At 56.1% G+C, this 18,014-nt stretch overlaps 1 protein-coding gene across 2 annotated transcripts; it reads right to left on the bottom strand.

The window, feature by feature from the left end:
- Window positions 1–2,688: 2,688 nt before the first annotated feature.
- Window positions 2,689–16,311, bottom strand: EDA2R (ectodysplasin A2 receptor). 2 transcript variants are annotated; one of them, XM_032124039.1, is made up of 9 exons: window positions 16,106–16,311; window positions 11,060–11,168; window positions 10,224–10,402; window positions 9,368–9,453; window positions 9,042–9,206; window positions 8,430–8,576; window positions 7,809–8,287; window positions 7,533–7,581; window positions 2,689–7,141 (listed from the first exon to the last, which is right to left on the bottom strand). In XM_032124039.1, the coding sequence occupies exons 2-9, from the start codon at window positions 11,144–11,146 to the stop codon at window positions 6,846–6,848; spliced, it is 1,488 nt and encodes a 495-aa protein (XP_031979930.1). In that variant the 5' UTR covers window positions 11,147–11,168; window positions 16,106–16,311; the 3' UTR covers window positions 2,689–6,845. The 2 variants fall into 2 exon arrangements, with proteins under 2 accessions (XP_031979930.1, XP_031979931.1); XM_032124040.1 differs by having other exon boundaries at window positions 11,060–11,150.
- Window positions 16,312–18,014: the final 1,703 nt, after the last annotated feature.

Raw genomic sequence — 18,014 nt, 5'->3', positions numbered from 1 at the left:
GAAATTTATCTGCCTGTTCCCCCCACCCCTGTGCAGGGCCCAGGGGCACACAGAGGGCAGGTGTTTAAGGTTTCTTTACTGGTGAGCCCCCTGGTTAGGCAAGGAATGAAGTGTGAAAGCAGGGAAGCTGTTTGCCAGGGCGCTCCAGAGCTGTCGGTGTCATTCCTGCCCTTTCCTCAATAAACACTGCAGCTCAGGCTCCCCAGAGCAGTGTGTGCTTCCCCTCTCCTGCATGGAAAAGGGCAGCCATCCCCTCCCTGTTAACGACAGCATTTCAATAGGTGCTTTAACAAAACGTTGTTCTTAATCCAGGTCATCTCAGCCCAATGCAAACATAGGGCTTTAGTAAAAAGTCCAACTGTGAAAGCTCTTCTTCTGTGCCCTCAGAATCTGCATGAGGGAGATCTTAGAAAGCTCCTCCGAGTTCACTGTCCACAGACCATGCTGTCCTTGTTAACACAGAACTCATGAATTAATCTGGTTCTAGGCAGGATCCCACCTGGAACACTTCATTTGTGAGAGCACCTCTTCACCCTGGCCAGCCCCCTCCACCAGCTCCCCCTTTGCCACTCAGTGCTCATGGGGAGAAGGACATGCCCTCAGAGCGGGGGTCACCTGTGACAAGGATACAAAGACCTCACGAGACTTGCAATCTCACCTCAGCAGGTCTGAGATAAGCTCTGCTGAGGGGTCACTGTCTACACAAGGACAGGGCCACAGTCCCTACCTCTGCAGGTACATTTCAGGGTGTGCAGGTGAGGTATCCACACCCCACACTTTTCACTAGAGCTCTTGAAGCAAACCCCCATCGGTCAGGAACATGTGGCTCAGTAGGACTGCTGGCTGCGATCTGTGGCTGCTGGGAGCAGCAGGACAGACGTCTGCCTTCCTGCTCCAAAGACAGCTCAGGAGAAGGCCTGGTGCATGTGCCTTGTCTGGGCCAAACAGCATTCCCTGGCATTCCCTTGGTAGCTGGAGGCTCACCAAGCTTTGAGTGCCTTTGCACAGCTCTGCATCCCAGCTGGAGATGCTCCTGCTGGAGGCAGCTGAGGTAAGGACTGGGTACCCCAGCACCCTGACATGCTGCCAACCTCTCTGTGAAGTGTGGCTGAGGTGGCACCAGGACTGGGGGTGGGAGCCAGCCTTGTAGTGGCCACCAAGGAATGGGTCCTCAACCCCACACTTCTCTGCTCACATGGAGCACATGTGTTTATCTGCCAGCTCTGCTTCACAGGAGCTACCTCTTATCCCAGGGTGGAGTATGAGAATCCCAAGTACTTTGAGGGGAACATGATTGATTTATCATTGCTCCTTGGGCTTCAGCCAAAAACGAGGCAAGACCAGACAACACAAGCGCTCTGAGGTGAGGAGCAGAGTGGGTGTAAACCTCTTGTTCACTGGGAGTTCCTGCCTTGGGTGGGAGCATCTGCTCTGCATGGGAGGGGTGCCCCTGTTCTTTCAGAGGAGCAGACCTGAGGTGTGGCCAAACCCACCCACCCTTTACCTACTGCAGTGTGTCCAGTCACCTGAGAATGCAGAGTCCGGATGGTTACAACCCCAGAGCCAGGAATCACTTGAAGGTAAGGCATGGCATGCCTTGAATTCCCACCCCAAAAGCATGCAGGAAGCTGCTCTCCCAATGGACACCTCTGGCCCTCTCCTCTTGCAGTGACAGTGGCCTTGGCCAAGTGACAGACACAGGCAGAGCTCTGGGCTCAGGTCACCCATGGGAGGGCCACAGCACCCTGCCCACACCTTCTGCCTTGGGGTGCAGGCATGGACACGGGGATCATCACCCCTTGCAGACTGTGGTGAGGTTGGGTGCTCTCAGAACACCTGGGCTGCACCATGTAGAGCGTCTGGGACAACAGGCTCCAGGCACCCACATACTCCACAGAAAAGGCTTCTTTGGAAACTGTGGGTGCAGAGTACCTGTACCACTGCATGGCTTTGTGTTTGGGGGTGGATGACTGATTCTTCTGCGCCCTGACTCCGGAGGCTGTGCTGTCCATAGCTGTTATTCTGTGGTATGACAGAGGCAGCCAGGGCTGCAGACACAGCACTGCATGGGGATCCTCACACACAGGATGAGCTGCAGCACTGCAAGCACTCATAGAGCCTGCCAGAGTTTGGACAAGTATCATAGCTTTAATTAGACCAAAAACATCCTTCATACTAATAATTATTTTAAACAGATCAGTGTAAGGGCATGAACAGGCTTAACGAACCTGTAATTACCGAGCTTAAACAGCAACTGCTCCTCAGCGAAGCTTCAGGAATGGGAGTTCCTTGGGCATTGCTTAGGGGTCTCTGCCTCCCTCTGTCCCCAGGCCATGCCGTGAACCACACCTGGGACTTAGCCCCTCTGGGGAATGTTAAACCCACCCAAAACCAAAAGCTGATGCCTGTGGTTGGGGCAGGTGCCCTCTGGGGACCCTGAGGGTACGGGCCCAGGACCACGGGCACCCCATCCAGCAGCACCCACTCCAGCCCCTCCCGCCTGTTCCCACACCAGGGGATGAGGCCGATGGCCTCGGCTGCTGCAGCATCTCTCTGAGAAGTGCTGCCTGCCCTGCCAGATGGGCCCCCTCCCAGACAGGGCCCTCCAGCCCCCACTGGCCCCTGCAGCATCAGCTCCCACCAGCAGGTGATGGGGAGAGGAATCAAAACTCACCAAACATCACCATGTCTGGCTCCAAAATTTATTGAACTACAAACACACATCACTCGAGAGCACCAGGTCTGGAGGAATGTGGGGGACCATCCCCCTTCCATTAACAGAGGGCAGGAGCTTCAGCTTCTGCTTCATTTGAACACAGACAACACCCCAAACCCAACAGAAACAACTACAGCAGAATTACAACAGTAACGGCGCAGAATTTACAAAAATATAAATAACCCATTCGTAACCTTAAAGAAAAATAACATCTACCATAAAAAAACCAACAAGTATTCCCTTGGGTAAACCATGGCTACAGAAATGTAGTGATTTTCTTTTTTTGAAAAGCACCAGAGTCTGAAGTATCAAATAATCCAACATGGAGAGGGTATCTCCCCCAACACTTGCAGACTCTTCCAAGAAGTGTGCTCAGATCAGTAACACCAAGTTTTCTTCAGTATTGCCTATTTCTGTAAAAGCACATTGGAGGGACAGCTCTCATGAGCCCCCTGTTCAGGAACAGCACCCGAGGGATGTTCATCAATTGTTCATCAGAATAAACACTTTAACAACACTGAAGTATGTGCCTATTTTAAGTCTATGCTTAAGAGCTTCCCAGAACAGCGCTGGATTTAAACTTATCATACAAATTCCTCTGCAAATCAGACTTCCAGGCAAGACTGGTGTGGAAACCAATCACTTGTAAAAAAACAACCCCACTGCACTGAAGTGTTTCCACCCTTCGGTCCCAGCTCAAGTTTGCACAGATGCAGAGTTATTTGATTTCTTTCACCTCTCTGTGAGCCATGCCAGCTTGGCACAAATGGCTTCCTGAGGCTGTGACGTGAGATCCAGCACTTCAGGAATTTCCCTCCCTTACATTCCATGTATTATGTTGAAAATACTATTAAAAAGCAAAAGTCAAGTATCAAGTCCATTGGTTCCCCACTGAAGCAGTTCCCTGCCCAGGGATCACCATTGTTCTGATGTCCAAGTCACAGCGTTATCACTGTTTCCAAGGCTCTCATGGTTCCCTGAGGGCTCTGGTTGGGCTCGAGGCAGCCTGGCCAAAGGGTCTTAGGGTGGGCTAAAGGTTACCTGTTGAACTTTTGGCCCTTGTAAACACAGATGGTTTTGTCACCACAGCTGAAGGAAGGTGCCTGCCATGGACACAGTGAGAGTGGGGAGCAGCCCTTGGCTGGGAGCTGGGGGAACCTCACTGCTGAAAAGTCACATCCTGCAACACTCCTGTGCAGTGTCCAGCCCTGCTGGAGCACCAGCCAGTGTGACTTGCACTGATACCATGTGTGAGGCTGTGTGGGGGAACAGTTCAAACACATCTAAAACCAGCCCCTGCTAACCAGTGCTGAGGCAGCACACTCAGTGGCATGGCCAGGTCCGATGGGCAGCACCAGTGAGGCAGGAGTTGTGGCATAGCACACACCCACCCGACACACCCTGTGTGGCACAGCCCATACCCATACCCATACACAGCACACACCCACCCAATGCGCTGCACCCTCAAGGCAGGGGTTAAGTTTTGACTGTAAGGAATACTGCTCAGACATCAAACAACTGAAAAATAATAGTTTACCTTAAAAGCTATAAAGGAAATGGGGTTGATTTCTTTATAAAAGTGAGTAAAAAACCCAAACAAATGAACTAAAGCCTCATTCCATTTGCTTGGCCCAGAGACCCACCCCAGCACACCAGTGGAGCTGCCCAGCATGTGAAGAGATTTGCAGCACACACCTGTAATATGTCCCCGATATTCACAGCTTTAATTTACCAGCCCTTCCTGCCCATCTCTTACTCCTGACACTGCCCTGTGACAGGAGCAGGCTGGCTCTGCCATCCTACCCAGCTGCCGCAACTCTGTGCACTCCAAGGGATCACACACTGGTGGCACTGGTGACACAGGAACACACAGGACAAGCTGCCCAGGCCAGTTCCAACTTCAAAGCCAGGGCCGGCCAGCCGAGCTGCAGGGAGGCTCTTACTCAGATGCAGCGGGTGAAGTTATTTTCCTTCCCACAGGAAGTGACTATGTCCACAAAGGGATTAAATATTTACTGGATTTTGTGAGGTGATTAAACCCAGCACTCTCCGTGCCACAGAAAAGCCTCAAACAGGAAATCCCTGGCCCCAGGCTGCGTGTGCTGCAGCAACACTCCCGGCTGCTCCCTAACAGCCCAAGAGCGCAGCAAGAGTCTGACTAATCCTGGCCCCACATGGCACAAGGTTCAACGCTGTGGGTCTTGGGGAGCAAAGAGCAGTAAAACGGCCTTGACTGTGGAAGAAACAAGCAGTGAGAGAAAGTGCCAGATCCAGCTGAAACTGCCCATGCCTTTGCTTATCTGAGCACGTCCTGGGCACATTCAAGCCCCAACATCATTAAACAGGAAAGGGAAACACCAGCAGCTATTAATACCCAGGGTGTGCAGGACGTCTGCCCTCCTAAAAGGGTACCTGCTTCTTTCAGGTACTGTGGTCAGATGAAGGAGAATTCTGTGGGCTCAGCCGAGGGGGCCTGGGGAGGGGCAGCTGGCAGTGGGGTAACAGTGCCACTTGCTGGTGACTGCCACACCACTGGCTTGGCCTGAGACCCCGGTGACAGGCACGACAGCAGAAAGCACTCAGCAGACCCAGCCACGGCAGTGAGGATCAAAGCAACAGAGGCAGAACAAACGTCAGCAGCTCAGCCCCAGGGATGCTGTCTGGGAGTCTCGGGCCAGCTAGGGTGACATTTATCACAGAGTATCCTGAGTTGGAAGGGACCACAAAGACCATGGAGTCCGATTCTGAAGTGAATGGCCCACACAGGGATCGAACCCTCACCGTGGTGTCATTAGCACCGCGCTCTGCCAGCGCTGCCGGGCGCTGAGCCACCGCTCCAGCCCTGCCGGCAGCTGCTCTGCCCGTGACCCCGGCGGGAGCGGCCTCCGCAGGCCCTGCGTGCCTGGCCGCCCCCGCGCCACTGGGCCCCGCTCAGGAACGTGCCCCCGCTCCTCTCGAGGGCCGCCAGCAGAGCCCCAGTGGCCAGGGCAGGCTGAGAACAGCCCAGCTGCCCGCAGCCCCCAGGCTGCAGGCACAACACCAAAATCAGGGTGACCAGTGACAGCAAGACCATGGCAAGCTCTGACAAATCCCCCAGGAGAAAATACCAAGCAGAAGCGTGCTCCCCCTTCCCAGTAGGCAACTCCTAGGAATGAGAAATCAGGCCATTTTTAGGCAGGAAAAAAAAAAAGAAAAATATTATTTTAAAAGAGGAGGAGCTTCTGGAGCTCCTGCTGTGGCTGGCACAGGAACGTCACTGCTGCCTGTGACCAGTTACAGCTTCAGCCCTCAGCTGCCTCCCGCTCCCCAGGGTACGGCGGTGCAGCGTCCCTGCCCCTGACACCCTGTGCCACCGCAGGCATTTTGCGAAGCCTTGGAGGCGATGGGCAGTGAACAGCCACAGGGCTGGGGTGAGCCAGCACCTGCCCATGGCCAGCAGCCACAGCCCCACAACAAGGACATACATCAGCTCATCCTGGCAATCAGTCCAAAACTCCTGCCAGGGTATTGCACCGCACCACAAATGGGCACAAGAGGAATGTGCCAGGGTGGCACAGGGGGACAAAGGCTGGAGCCTGGCATATCAGCCATGGCCAGGTTCTCTGCCATGGAAATTGCAGCACAGAGGGAGAGAAGCAACTGAAAAGTAAACTGGGAAAGTGGCAACTGACACCTGGGAAAACAGAGCATGGGCCAGAGGAAGGATGGGAAAGCTGGAATGGAAGAGAGGTAATGGCTGGGCTTATAGGAGGGCACTGCCCGTGGAGCCCGCGTCCCATGGCTGAGGGACCCTATAGCAACAGTGGGGCATGACAGGGCTCACTGCACAGCCAGAGCAGCACAGCACGGGCAGCACAGCGACTGACAGGCAAGGGTGTCCCAGCCAGAGAAAAACAGCCTCTGTAAGGGCCTGAGAAAGCCCTCCCCCACAGGGCTGGTAAAAGGCACAGCTGTGCTTCCTGGAACCCCTGTGCAGGGATGCCCCCATTGTATCCTTCCATTCCATGATGCAAAGACCATCTCTATGTTCTCCTGCCATGCACACCAGGGATGTTATGTGACTGCAGGCCACTGGATCCTCTCCACACCAGCAACAGTGCATGGAGCTTCCTCCGTCCCTCCCTGTCCTCTAGCGCTGGTGGTCTGGCGTGGGGCTGAGTGTGAAGTGGTCGCAGAGCAGGAGCAAGGCGTCAAACCTCTGGAGCCGCTGCAGCGCCTGCGCCAGCAGTGGGACAGTGACCGTGGCTCCCGCGTAGGTGAAGTGTGCCACCAGCTGCTCAAACCCCGAAATCCGTCCCAGCAACTGGGGCATGAGCCCCAGCTCCAGTGCCACGTGGCTGAAGTTCTTCACACCGTTCAAGGAAGGGTCCAACAAGAATGCAAGTGACTGCACCAAGGAATGGGGCAGCTCCGCTATTGGGAGACCTGGGGGCAGCAACACAGCGAAGCTGGGTTAGTACCCATCCTACTCAGACAGGGTAAGGGCAAGAGAACAGCCAGTCTTCAGCCTTAGCCCCTGCCGAGCAGGTGAAAACCACCCTGCCAGGACAGTATCTCCTCCAACATCACTTTTAGAGCTCAGCAACATGGAGCTGGCTCAGTCTTGGGAAAGCTGGTAACAGCTGGGCCACCTGCCTGCAGGCCACTCAAGGCAGAATCACAGAAAATGTACCCTGGGGACCAGCACCAAAGGCCACAAGTCAGATAAGTCCCTGGTGGGGACATGGTGGGCTTCTGGAGGAGCTCCCTTCCAAGAACCTGCCTCTCTGATATGCCAGTACTTGGAGTACAAAGGTGAGACTGGAAGGCCACTTACCCTTGGCCGTGCTGCTGATTCGAGTCACCAGGCTCTGGACATCATCCACCTGGCGAGACAAAGACCCCAAGGTTGGTGGCAGTCTGCTGAGAACAGCAACGCCTGGCACTGTTCCCAGGGCCATCACAGGGGCTCAGGGAATGCTGTTTCTCCTCCAGCCTTATCACCCCATACTAACATACTTCAGTCCACGTTCCTACCCCTATGTTAAGCCCAGCCCCTGTGCCCAAGCCTTGGGCAACTGGCAGTAGTTCTGAGGAGTGATGAGGAACTTACCGGCTGCTCCCCCTGTGGGATTTCAGCTGTGGGCAAGTGATGAGCCCCCTCCTGCACTACACCACCGCTCTCTGCTGGAATCCTCTTCATTGCCTGGCTTGCTGCATCCTCCAGCCGCTCGCTACCCATGAACTCTGCCTGGGTGGAGAACTTTTGGAGGTCCAGCTCAGTGCACTCCACTGGTGCATGTGGCCACTTGTGCTGCATCTCAGAGGCACAGGAGGAGAGGGGGGCCAGGGCCTCCACTGGGCCCGGCCGGTCCTGTCTGGGGGTGGGGGGTGGCAGGACCCCGTCCAAGCAGTCGCTGTGACCTGAGGCCCGGATGAGGGGCTGGCTTTCCAGGAGACTCCTGCCCAGCTGGGCTTTGGAGGCAGTGCTGATTGCAATGGCTGGTGGCAAGTCCATCTCTGGCTGGAGAGAGGGAAGCTGGAGACCCACAGCTTCCCCATCCGAAATGAACTGCACTGCTTCCACAGGGCCTGGAACCAGAAACCAGCACGGATCAGTGGAGCTCACCATCCAGCTCCATCCTTCCTGCCTAAGGGCATCTCATCCTGGAACGATGTGAGCTGGAACCCAGCACCACCCTCCCTCCCCAGGGAAGGCAGCAAGAGCAGGTACCTTCTGCCTGCCTGTAGCAAGGGCTCAAGTTCTTCACACCCAGGCAGCAGGGTCCAGACATCTGCTCCTCACACAGGAACCTGCCGGGCACTGCTGCAGTCGGGAATGTTGCTCGCTGGCCTGAGAAGTTCTGAGTCCTCAGGAAGACTTGGAGGATAGAAGAGAAACAGCCTGAGCAAAGGCTTGGCTCACTTCCCTAGCATGTCCTCAGCCCTGTGGTATGTCTGCCAGCAAGGAGCTGGGAGCCAGCAGCTCCCCAGCACGCTGCTGGATGCCATCCTGCCCCAACCCTGGCCACCAAACCTACAGCCCTCTTCCTTCAGCAGAAAAGAGCCACCTGACTGAGAAACCTCAGAAGGGAGGATCGCCAGTTCCGACTGTGAAATGGCCTCCTCCTCCTGATGGCCCTAAGAAGGAGGGAGGCTCCTCTGTGTCACTGAGCAGGAAAAGTACATGAGAGGTCCTGCAGGCATGAGAAGCAGGATGAGGTGTCTATTCTGTACGAGGTGAGGAACAGCTGGGTTACTGTGCTGTGAAAGTGGCAATGCTCTACACAGCAAGAAGGGGCCACGGGCACAGGTGAACGGCACGGCAAGAAGAGCACCAACTCACCTCTCTGGCACTGGCTTTTCCAGAATCGCTTGCAGTAGATGATGGAGAGTGCCAGAAGCACCAGGACAATGATGACCAGGGCGCTGCTCGTCAGTGCAAGAAGGGCTGTGTCCTGTGGTGGTACAGTAGGGACAGCGACCTTCACCAGGTTTGTTCTGGACCGACCTGCAAACAGCCACAAAGCGCTGGAGCCAAACTCCGAGGCTTGGACCAGCATTTCCCTGCCATCCCTCGTCACATGCCATGACCGTGCCGCCTCCAGTGGGGCTGTGGCTCCGCTGTGCCCACATCACCTGCCCTGACCCCACCAGAGCGGGGGCACCTACACTGTGGCTCGGAGGATGGCGTCTGCTTGGTGCAGGGAATGCACTCCCACTCCAGCTGCCCGCTGATCCGTGCCTTCCGGTAAAACCTGCCAACAGAGCAGACGGGCTCAGCAGAGCCTGGCCCCCACCGAGCTCCCGCCACCCTGGCTGTGCAGCCAGCTGTGCCACCCACCCCGTAGCAGAGGGGGACAGCTGACCCCGCACTCCTGCCTGGCTGGCAACAGGAGCAACAGGGCTCTCATCACTGGCTGGAGCCACATCACACCTACTTGTTCATGTCCAGCCATTTGTCAAGAAGCAACATCTTTCCAACAGCCCCCCACTCCCATGTCTGCTGAAGTGGATTATACTGATTAATAGCTCCTCAAAGGGCCAGGAACACCCCAGCTACAGCTCTGTCTGAGAAGAGGCTCATACACTGGAACCCTGACTTGCTCCTGTCCCAGACCCACTGCTGACCACTCCTGAGCTGGGCACAGGCTGGCTGTATGCAGCCGTTTCATTTCAGTAACCCCTTAACCCCCTCTTTGGGGACTACGAACCATAGTGGTCTACAACCCCATATCTTCCAGGGCTCAGCCACCCCAGTGTCTACAGAAAAATTTGAGTCTGGAAGTTTTCTTTCATGGCTCATTTACAGGAGCCTTCAGCTTCCCTTCTCTGCAGCCACAACAGGACCCACCAGACGAGCCTAACTTCCATGTCATTAGCAGTGTCCTCACAGAGGCATCACTGGGTCACCAGGCTCCTCTTAGGTCCCATGTGGGACCATGGGTAGCCTTAGGTAAAGCCCCCTCTGCCCAGCCCCTCCCTGCCTGCCCCCAGGTGTGGCTCTGCTCAGGCCGGCCCCGCTCACCCTGGCAGGCACTCCCCGCAGACCGCGTCGGCCGTCGCCGTGCAGTTGGACTTCTGGAGGCGGTTTATGAGGGCACAGGACAGGCAGGGCTTGCAGCCGTGATGTCCCCAGCGGTCCTTGAACTTCCTGGGAGGGCAGGCCACGCACTGCGCGTCCCCACCACTGCCATCGCCACAGTCCTGCAAGGCACAAGGGTAGGGACATGGCTGTGGTGAGGGGCCACCATGGGTTCCAAATGGTACTGAGGGGAACAGTGTCCCTTCTTTGGGGGCAAAGGGTGGCAGGGTCACCTCTCATGTGTGGGGTCCTCAGAACCCAGCTGAGAGCAGCCACCACCAGTGCAGCTCCCAGGAGACACTCAGGGACCCTGTGTGCTGCCCAACTGGGGCCCGCCGGTGCGCTTTGGGTGTTGGAAAGCTCCAGCAGCACCGAGCCCCAGGAGGCACCGCCAGGGGAACCCTGCTGGCACTCCCACCAGCGAGGCCAGGCTGCTGCCCTGCAGCAGTGTCCTGCTGGCACCCACCCATGTGCAGCCAAGCCATGCAGTGTGACCTTGCTTGGGGCTACAATCCAGAGGAAATTTAGACTTCCATCAGCAAAAAAGGAAATCAGGTTGCTCCTTGTGCTGCCTTAAATTCCTCACCACCTCCTGCTTCCATTGTCTCACCCTTCTACCAGGGTAAGTGAAACAATCCACCATTCCATCCTACTAAGTCTTACCTCTTCCCAACATGCTGGGACCTAAGATCATCTTTCTGAAGGGAGGTTGGCAGAGGATTCACCCATCTGGATGCCACCCATGACGATTTCTGCTCCTTAAAGAGAAGTCAATTTACCTTGGAAAGCTCCTGCCCGGGCATGCACTTTCTGCAGGGGACACATTTCTTCTGGTCATCCAGGTACTCACTCTCTTGGCAGGCCATTGTGCTGAAGAGGAGAAGAGAGCTTGGGGAGGAGAGGAACAGAAGGCAGAGGGATCAAAGCCAGCCTTAGCACATTTGGGATGAGCAGTGTGACCATCTCTGGGTGGACATTTCCACCTGGCCAGGATGGCAGCCAACACTGCTGAGCACCATGAGTGGGACTTGGGCAGGAGGTAATTCCTGGCTCACTCCACATGGCTTCATCAGTGCCAGGCTTCCCAGCAAGGCAGGTGATGGGCTGCCCCATTCTGCTGCTATCGTAATGCAGCAAAGGAAATTTCAGTCACAGTATTGAAGTATTGACCACTAACTGCTCAGGTCACCAGTGGATTCTGCCAGCCCCAGCCATGGCTCTGGGTACCACAGACAATCAGTAGAGAGCTCAGCCCCAGCACAGGCTCAGCAAAGCCCCAGCTTCAGGATCCAGCAGCCCAGCTCTGGCCAACAAGGCTGCACTGGTGTGACAGCACCAAATGCTGGTGGCTGATGTGTCCTTGGCAGAACAGGACACACTTCCCCACACACACCCTGCACCCCCAGCAGAATGGGGGACACACACACACCTGTGGCCCTGCTGCTCCACCCTGGAGCTGTGCAGTTGCTCAGGCTCTTGCTCCATGCATGTTTCAGCTCTGCCCAGCCTCAGTCACAGCAAACTCAGGACCAGCAGAACAAGCCCCCACCTCCCTCCAAAACACCCTCCAGAGCCGTCTCGAGGTGCATTAATGGCTCAGCTGAAGGTAACAACAGAACAAGCCCAGGAGCCATGGGGCCACACTGTCAGCAAGGGTGGCTCAAAGGGCAGCACAGGACCTGCATCTCAACCAGAGCAAGCAGACTGGAGCTACAAAATGGAGAAATTTGTTTGGAGTTTTGGGGCTGCCTGATTATTTCTGCAGATTCTAGATGAGTTCTTCCCTTGATGACAGAAAGGGAATAAAATCTCCAATCTCCAATTCGCTTTTCCCATTACCTTGTGCAGAAAATAAGGAAAGAAACTGTTCAACCTGCCCTGGGAGCAAGTTCTCAACACCCATCAGGAATAGTGAACACCTTTTGGAGGGCACCATCCTGAACAGCCTGAACTGACTGGGGGAACCTGGCACTTTAACTAGAGCCATCCTCTGGGAAGGAAGCTTGGCCAGATGTCTGGCCCCTGCAAGGCTCTTGCAGCAGAGGAGGATGGGCTACAGGACCCCCAGCACCCCCAGCCCCTCCTGCCACAGCTCCTTCCCCTCCCACAGCAGCATTCCTCTGCAGGCTTTTTCTGCCTCCTCTGCCTAATCCCACCACTCCCTTGCCGGTGCCTTTTGGAAGCGGACACTTGGCTGGGCTCCCCTGGCTCTGGAGGGCCGAGATTCATGGTAGATGAGGTCTGCCCAGACGAGCACAGTGCATGAGTCACCCTCACGTAGCTCCTGCTCGAAGCACATGGGCTGATACAAGGATCAGCAGCCAAGTCCATGGGGACAGGCCAGGAGGAGCTGAAGGGACTAAATCTGTCTTGCAAGCACCTCGGGAGGGGCATGGGCAGAGCTTATAACCAGCGTAAAGGTTTCTGACACCATTGAATAAAAAAAGATTCGTCACCGTCTCAGAAGGTGGTGAAGAGGGAGCTCAGTGCCACTGCCCCAGGAGACACAGGGTTTGGTGTCAGGGTTCAGCTAGAGGCTGAATGCAGGAGGGAAAATAAAAAGCAGGGAGATAGTCCCAGATGGGTGACAGGTAACTACTTTGGAGGGGCCGGCACACTGGGCAGGTGTCACCCAACCACTCTGGGAGGCCAGCATGCCAGTGGCCTGAGCCCAGCCTCTTGGTGAGTTTGGTGTCCAGAGCCCAGCTCGCCCCTGCCAGCAGGTGCCTCTGCCTCATGTGTGGGTCAGCACCACTGATGCTCTGGTCTGGAGGCTTGGTTCAGGCTTTTGCTCCTAATAAGAGCAAAAGATGAATGAAACAATTGCAGGCAACAGGAAAGGAGCCCAGATACCAGAATATGGAGGGCAAGGGACTGATTTTTACCTTCTCTCCAAAGTGCTGTAACACAATAAAAAAAATACTGGTGAAAAAAACCTCACCAAAACAATAAAACCCCAAACCAGCAGGGTTTTCGGTGAAACTGTCCTGTGAACACATCTTGGCCACTTTCTCTCATATATTTACAGAATTTCCCAGCCTTCCGAAGGACCTGCAGCTGAGACAATGCCCTCAGAGCCCCCTCCCCACAAGAACCCGGTTTAAAGCAGTTTGCCAAATACAGAAAGTTACACAGGCCAAAGGAATCCTGTGTCAGAGCCACTCCACGCACAAGGACATTTGCCAGGATGACGGAATCACTCAAGATGGAGGAGACAGCCATCCCCAATGTGCCAGCACGATACTGGGCACAGAGCAGGTCTGCTGCTGCTCAAGTGTAACAATACAGGGAACAAACACTTTGTTGAATAGCCAGCATGAAATTCAAAGCTGTGGGATCTTTGTCCTTCTTATTTCAACACCACCAGACCCAAGACACTTGATTTGTACATGGAAGACACATCTAAACCACCTGGTGCTGCCCTGGTATGGCAGCAACTGCATATCACCTAATGTGTGACTGAAACAACTGGTCTTACTGAGGCAAAAGGAAAAGCCAAAACCAAGAACTCCCACCTCTTTGGGAACACATGGAGTCTCCCTGCGACTTCCAGAGCTGCACATTTTATCTGCCACAGGGGAATATAAAGGTGACACAGTAACAATGAGTATACATGGGACACAGTGTCAATGTACTTGAGGTTGGGGGGGAAGAAGAGCCTCCTGCCATCAGTGCCAGATGCATGAGATGTAACTTAAAAATGTTATTAATTTGTTGAAGAACTCTTTTATTGCCTTAAAGAGACATCCTGCCTGAGCAGGAGAGCAGAATGGGCTCCCCACTGCATCAGCCCTTAAGATACCAAAACCACAAGCTCCTGAATGAGTTTCACTGCATGAGAAGAAATCGTTCCAGCAGTGCCACAGTGTGAGCTGCAGTTCATCCACCCTGTGACAACACTACAGCTCAGCCATTGTCTTCTCTCTGTGAAAGTGTAATTAAAAAAAAAAAAAAGACTATACTGGAATCCAATCTATTTCTTCTGTGTGCAGCTAATGGATTCTGGTAGGAAAATAAGGGTGAAGAAAATAGTAAGTGAAAAGGTACAAAATTAAAGTAATCAGTGAAAACATTATCACTGCTGATTCTCCCCATCTGCCCAGCAGGTACTGGGACAGGGGGGGGCTGGCAGGGATGCAGGCAGGACAGGAGGAGACGGGGTGGGCTGCTTCCTATCCCAGCCACGGACCCTGTTCCCTCAAGCTATGGGTCTCTGCTTGCCTGGGACAGGAGGTGCCCAGACCCACCCTCAGGGACTCAGATACCCACACCCTGGCAGTGGCTCTTCCATGTCACCATGTGAGCCAGCACACCATTACAGGAGATTTCTACTCTGCTGCAGGACTGACTGGCACAGTCAGGCAGCACTATGCCTCAGATGAGACACTTGTATACATTGGAACCTAAGAACAGAGAGCTGAAATCCTAAATAAGAACTGCAAGTGAAAAGCAAGGGGAAAAAATGCTATCTGGAAAATATGAGTGCATGCCTCATGGCTGGCCACACTCAGTTCCAGTCTCCTGCTCAGCCATTCCCTCACTCTGGTCCGAGCAGTGTATTCCTCATCTCCTTGTGCTACAAACCATGCTGGGAGAACCTTTGCAGCAGTGGGACTCATGTAGGCAAAGGGGTTATCACAGAAGCAAAAAAGAGGAAAAAAGGTGGAATCTGAGGCTTTCCACGCGACTTGGAAATCAGCAGGGTTCCCAATCTGGAGATTCTATGCACACAATTGCCCATTAATTGTTTTATCTGGAGTGGCTGGGAACTTGTGTTTGCTTTAAGTGAAAGCACCGTGCGCTCGGGTGGCAGAGGAAGTGCTCCGGACTGCTCTCACCCCGCTTTAGCACACGGCAGGAGTCCCCAGGGCACAATGCCCACTTTCCAGTGATTTTTGCCAAGTTAGGGCTGCCCACCTTGGAAACCCACACTCTGTCTTACCAGGTATCTCAAGTAACACTTCCAAAGCTCCTATCAATTTGCATCAAACTTTGGATTTCCATTTGTTTTTTGAGCCACATCTAAATCTTAGTGACTGTCACTATCTTCCTGCAACAATCAGAGAATCACTGAAGCCGTAAAAGCCTTCTGAGACCACGGAGTCCAACTGTTCCCCCAGCACTGCTCAGGCCACCACTAACCCATGACCCCGAGTGCCACATCCACACGTCCACTAAATCTCCCCAAATGGTGACTTCACCACTACCTGTGGCAGGGCAAGAAATCTTTCGGGGAAGAAATTGTTCCTAACAGGCAACCTGAACCGACCGACCCTCGCATCCGGCAGCTGCTCGTTTCTGGAAAAAAAGCCGAGGCGAGGCTGGCGGCGGGACGGGTGCGGGGGCAGCGCGGCGCCCACGCGGGTGCCGGCCGTGGGCACGCCCCGGCGAGCGCCGGCCCGGCTCGCCCACCGCCCCCGCAGCCCGGCCAGACCCCCGCGGCCCCGCCGGCGCCCCCCGCCGCCCGCTCGGGGGAAGGCGGCAGCGCGCCGGGATATGCCCGGGCACGTCCCGGCCAGGGGCTCCGCCACCCCGCATCACCCGCTCGGCATCCCCCGGGACCCTGGCTTCGGTCTCCGCATCTCCCGGACCCCGCACTCATCGGCCCGGTGCCGCCCGGCCCCGGTACCGCCGGTGTTCGGAGGTGATCACGGAGCCGGCTACAGCCCACGTGTATCGCTGCCGCTGCGCTACCGGGAGCGGGACCCGCCGCAGGTCCCGCCGGGCCCCCCGACCCCGCAATCACCTCCGACGGTGACACCGGCACAGGGCAGGGTCGCAACCGCCGTGGGCGGGCGGGCAGGTGCGCGAACCCCGTGGCTTACCTGTGTACCGGTGCTAGCAGCACAGCGCGGGTCGGGACCGGGACCGGGATCGGGATGGCAGGGCGGCGGGACCAGGAGAGACGGCGCGGGCCGGGGCCGGGGCCGGGGCCGGGGCCGGGGCCGGGACCAGACCGCCAGTGACTCGGCGGCCCCGCGTGGAGCGGAGCGGGTGGAAGCCCGTCCCGTCCGGGGCACCGGGAGTGCCGCCGCGCCCCGCCCCGCAGCCCCCATTGGCGGCGGCGCCGCCGGGGCGGGGCGATGCCGGGGAGCGGCGCCGGCGGGGTCGGCGGGGAGCGGCGAGGCCGGGGCAGCGGGGCGGCGGGGCTCAGCGCCGAGCGGAGTCTGGGCACAATAAGGACGGGCCGTCCTGCTGTCAGCGGCCGCGGTGTGACACTACAGAACCCCCGGGCTTGCGGGACCTTGTTCCCGAAGGCCTGGGGTTGTCCGGCACCTCAGGTGTGGGCTGGAGGCTGAAGGAGCCCCGCCAGCCCTCGCCAGCCGTGGGGGAACGAACACACACCAGAAAAGAATAATGTCACCGGTTCCGACTGCGGCTGTGCCCCGCAGTGTGTGTGCAGTGTGCGTACACCGTGTACTGTGTGTGCAGTGTGGGTATCGTGTGTGTGGGCAGCACACACCGGGCATGGACGGCCCCGGAACAGAGGGCTCTCCTGGGCTTAGCGTTAACGTCTCCCAGCCCTTGCCGTGACTCGCCCTCAGTCTCTGGGTGGCTCTGGATCTTGGTATCCCAGGATTGCCGTGCAATGACTGACTACCACAGTGTGAACCAAACTGCTGTGTGGAACTGAACCTCCTTGTGCAGGGGGAGTTGATTTTCCCAGTGACAGTGCTGCTCCCCGTTCAGTGCGCTGTCCCCGAACTATTGCTCCTCAGTCCTGACTCAGGCCCACGACAGGGCCCTGCTGCCTTCCCACTGCCTTCCTGACCTCTGGGAGGGGCAGGATGGGCAGTCAGTGCTGCTCATTTCTGTGCACTGGCCCATAGTGGTTGCTGTGCCAGGATGAGTACCTGAACTATGTTTGGGTTTAAACCTGTTATTCTGGGGAATGGTCCCCGTTTCTCTCTCTTTCCTTTCAAAATTCAAGCACTCTCATTCCAGGCAGTGCTTTTGAGAACTCTCCTCAGCTCCCCACTGTCACTGTGTAGCAGCTTCAACAGAAGCCAGACTGTCAGGTTGGAATAACTTGAAGGATTTAATGAAATTCTGTTAAGCAGTCAACTTCACAAAATTATTATGGTTGGAAAAGGCCTTTAAGAACATTGAATCCAAATGTTAACCTGGCACCTGCCATGTTCATCACTAAATAATGCCCCCAAGTGCCACACCACACTCATTTTGAACACCTCCAGGGATGGTGATTCCATCAGTGCCTTGGGCAGCCTGTGCCTGACCACTTTTCAGGGAAGAAGTTTTCTCTCGTATCCAACCTGAACCTCCCCTGGTGCAACCTGGGGCCGTTCCCCCTCATCCTGTCCCTGTTCCCTCGGAGCAGAGCCCGACCCCCCCTGCTGCCCCCTCCTGTCAGGGAGTTGTGCAGAGCCAGAAGGTCCCCCCTGAGCCTCCTTTTCTCCAGGCTGAGCCCCCCCCCCCCAGCTCCCTCAGCCTCTCCCCATGGGACTTGTGCTCTCTCTCCCAGTTCCCTCACCAACTGGTGGGATTTCTCAGCCCAGTGCTTCAGCCGGTCAATGACGCAACCTCGCAGGCGAGGGGAGCTCGGAGGAGTCGTTCTGGGCGGTGAGGATGATTTCACCGCTCACACAGGCAGGCGGCTCAGCGGGGCCGCCTCTGATGCAATCGCCTCATTGCATCACCCACGGCCACGGGACGGGGGGGCTCCTGTGGTGGGACGTGCGGGACAGGAACACCAGCAGCTGCCCTGCGGGAGCC

Source organism: Corvus moneduloides, chromosome 14 (assembly GCF_009650955.1).
Source record: "Corvus moneduloides isolate bCorMon1 chromosome 14, bCorMon1.pri, whole genome shotgun sequence".
NCBI classification, from domain to species: Eukaryota; Metazoa; Chordata; class Aves; order Passeriformes; family Corvidae; genus Corvus; species Corvus moneduloides.
This window is presented reverse-complemented; position numbering and strand designations above follow the sequence as displayed.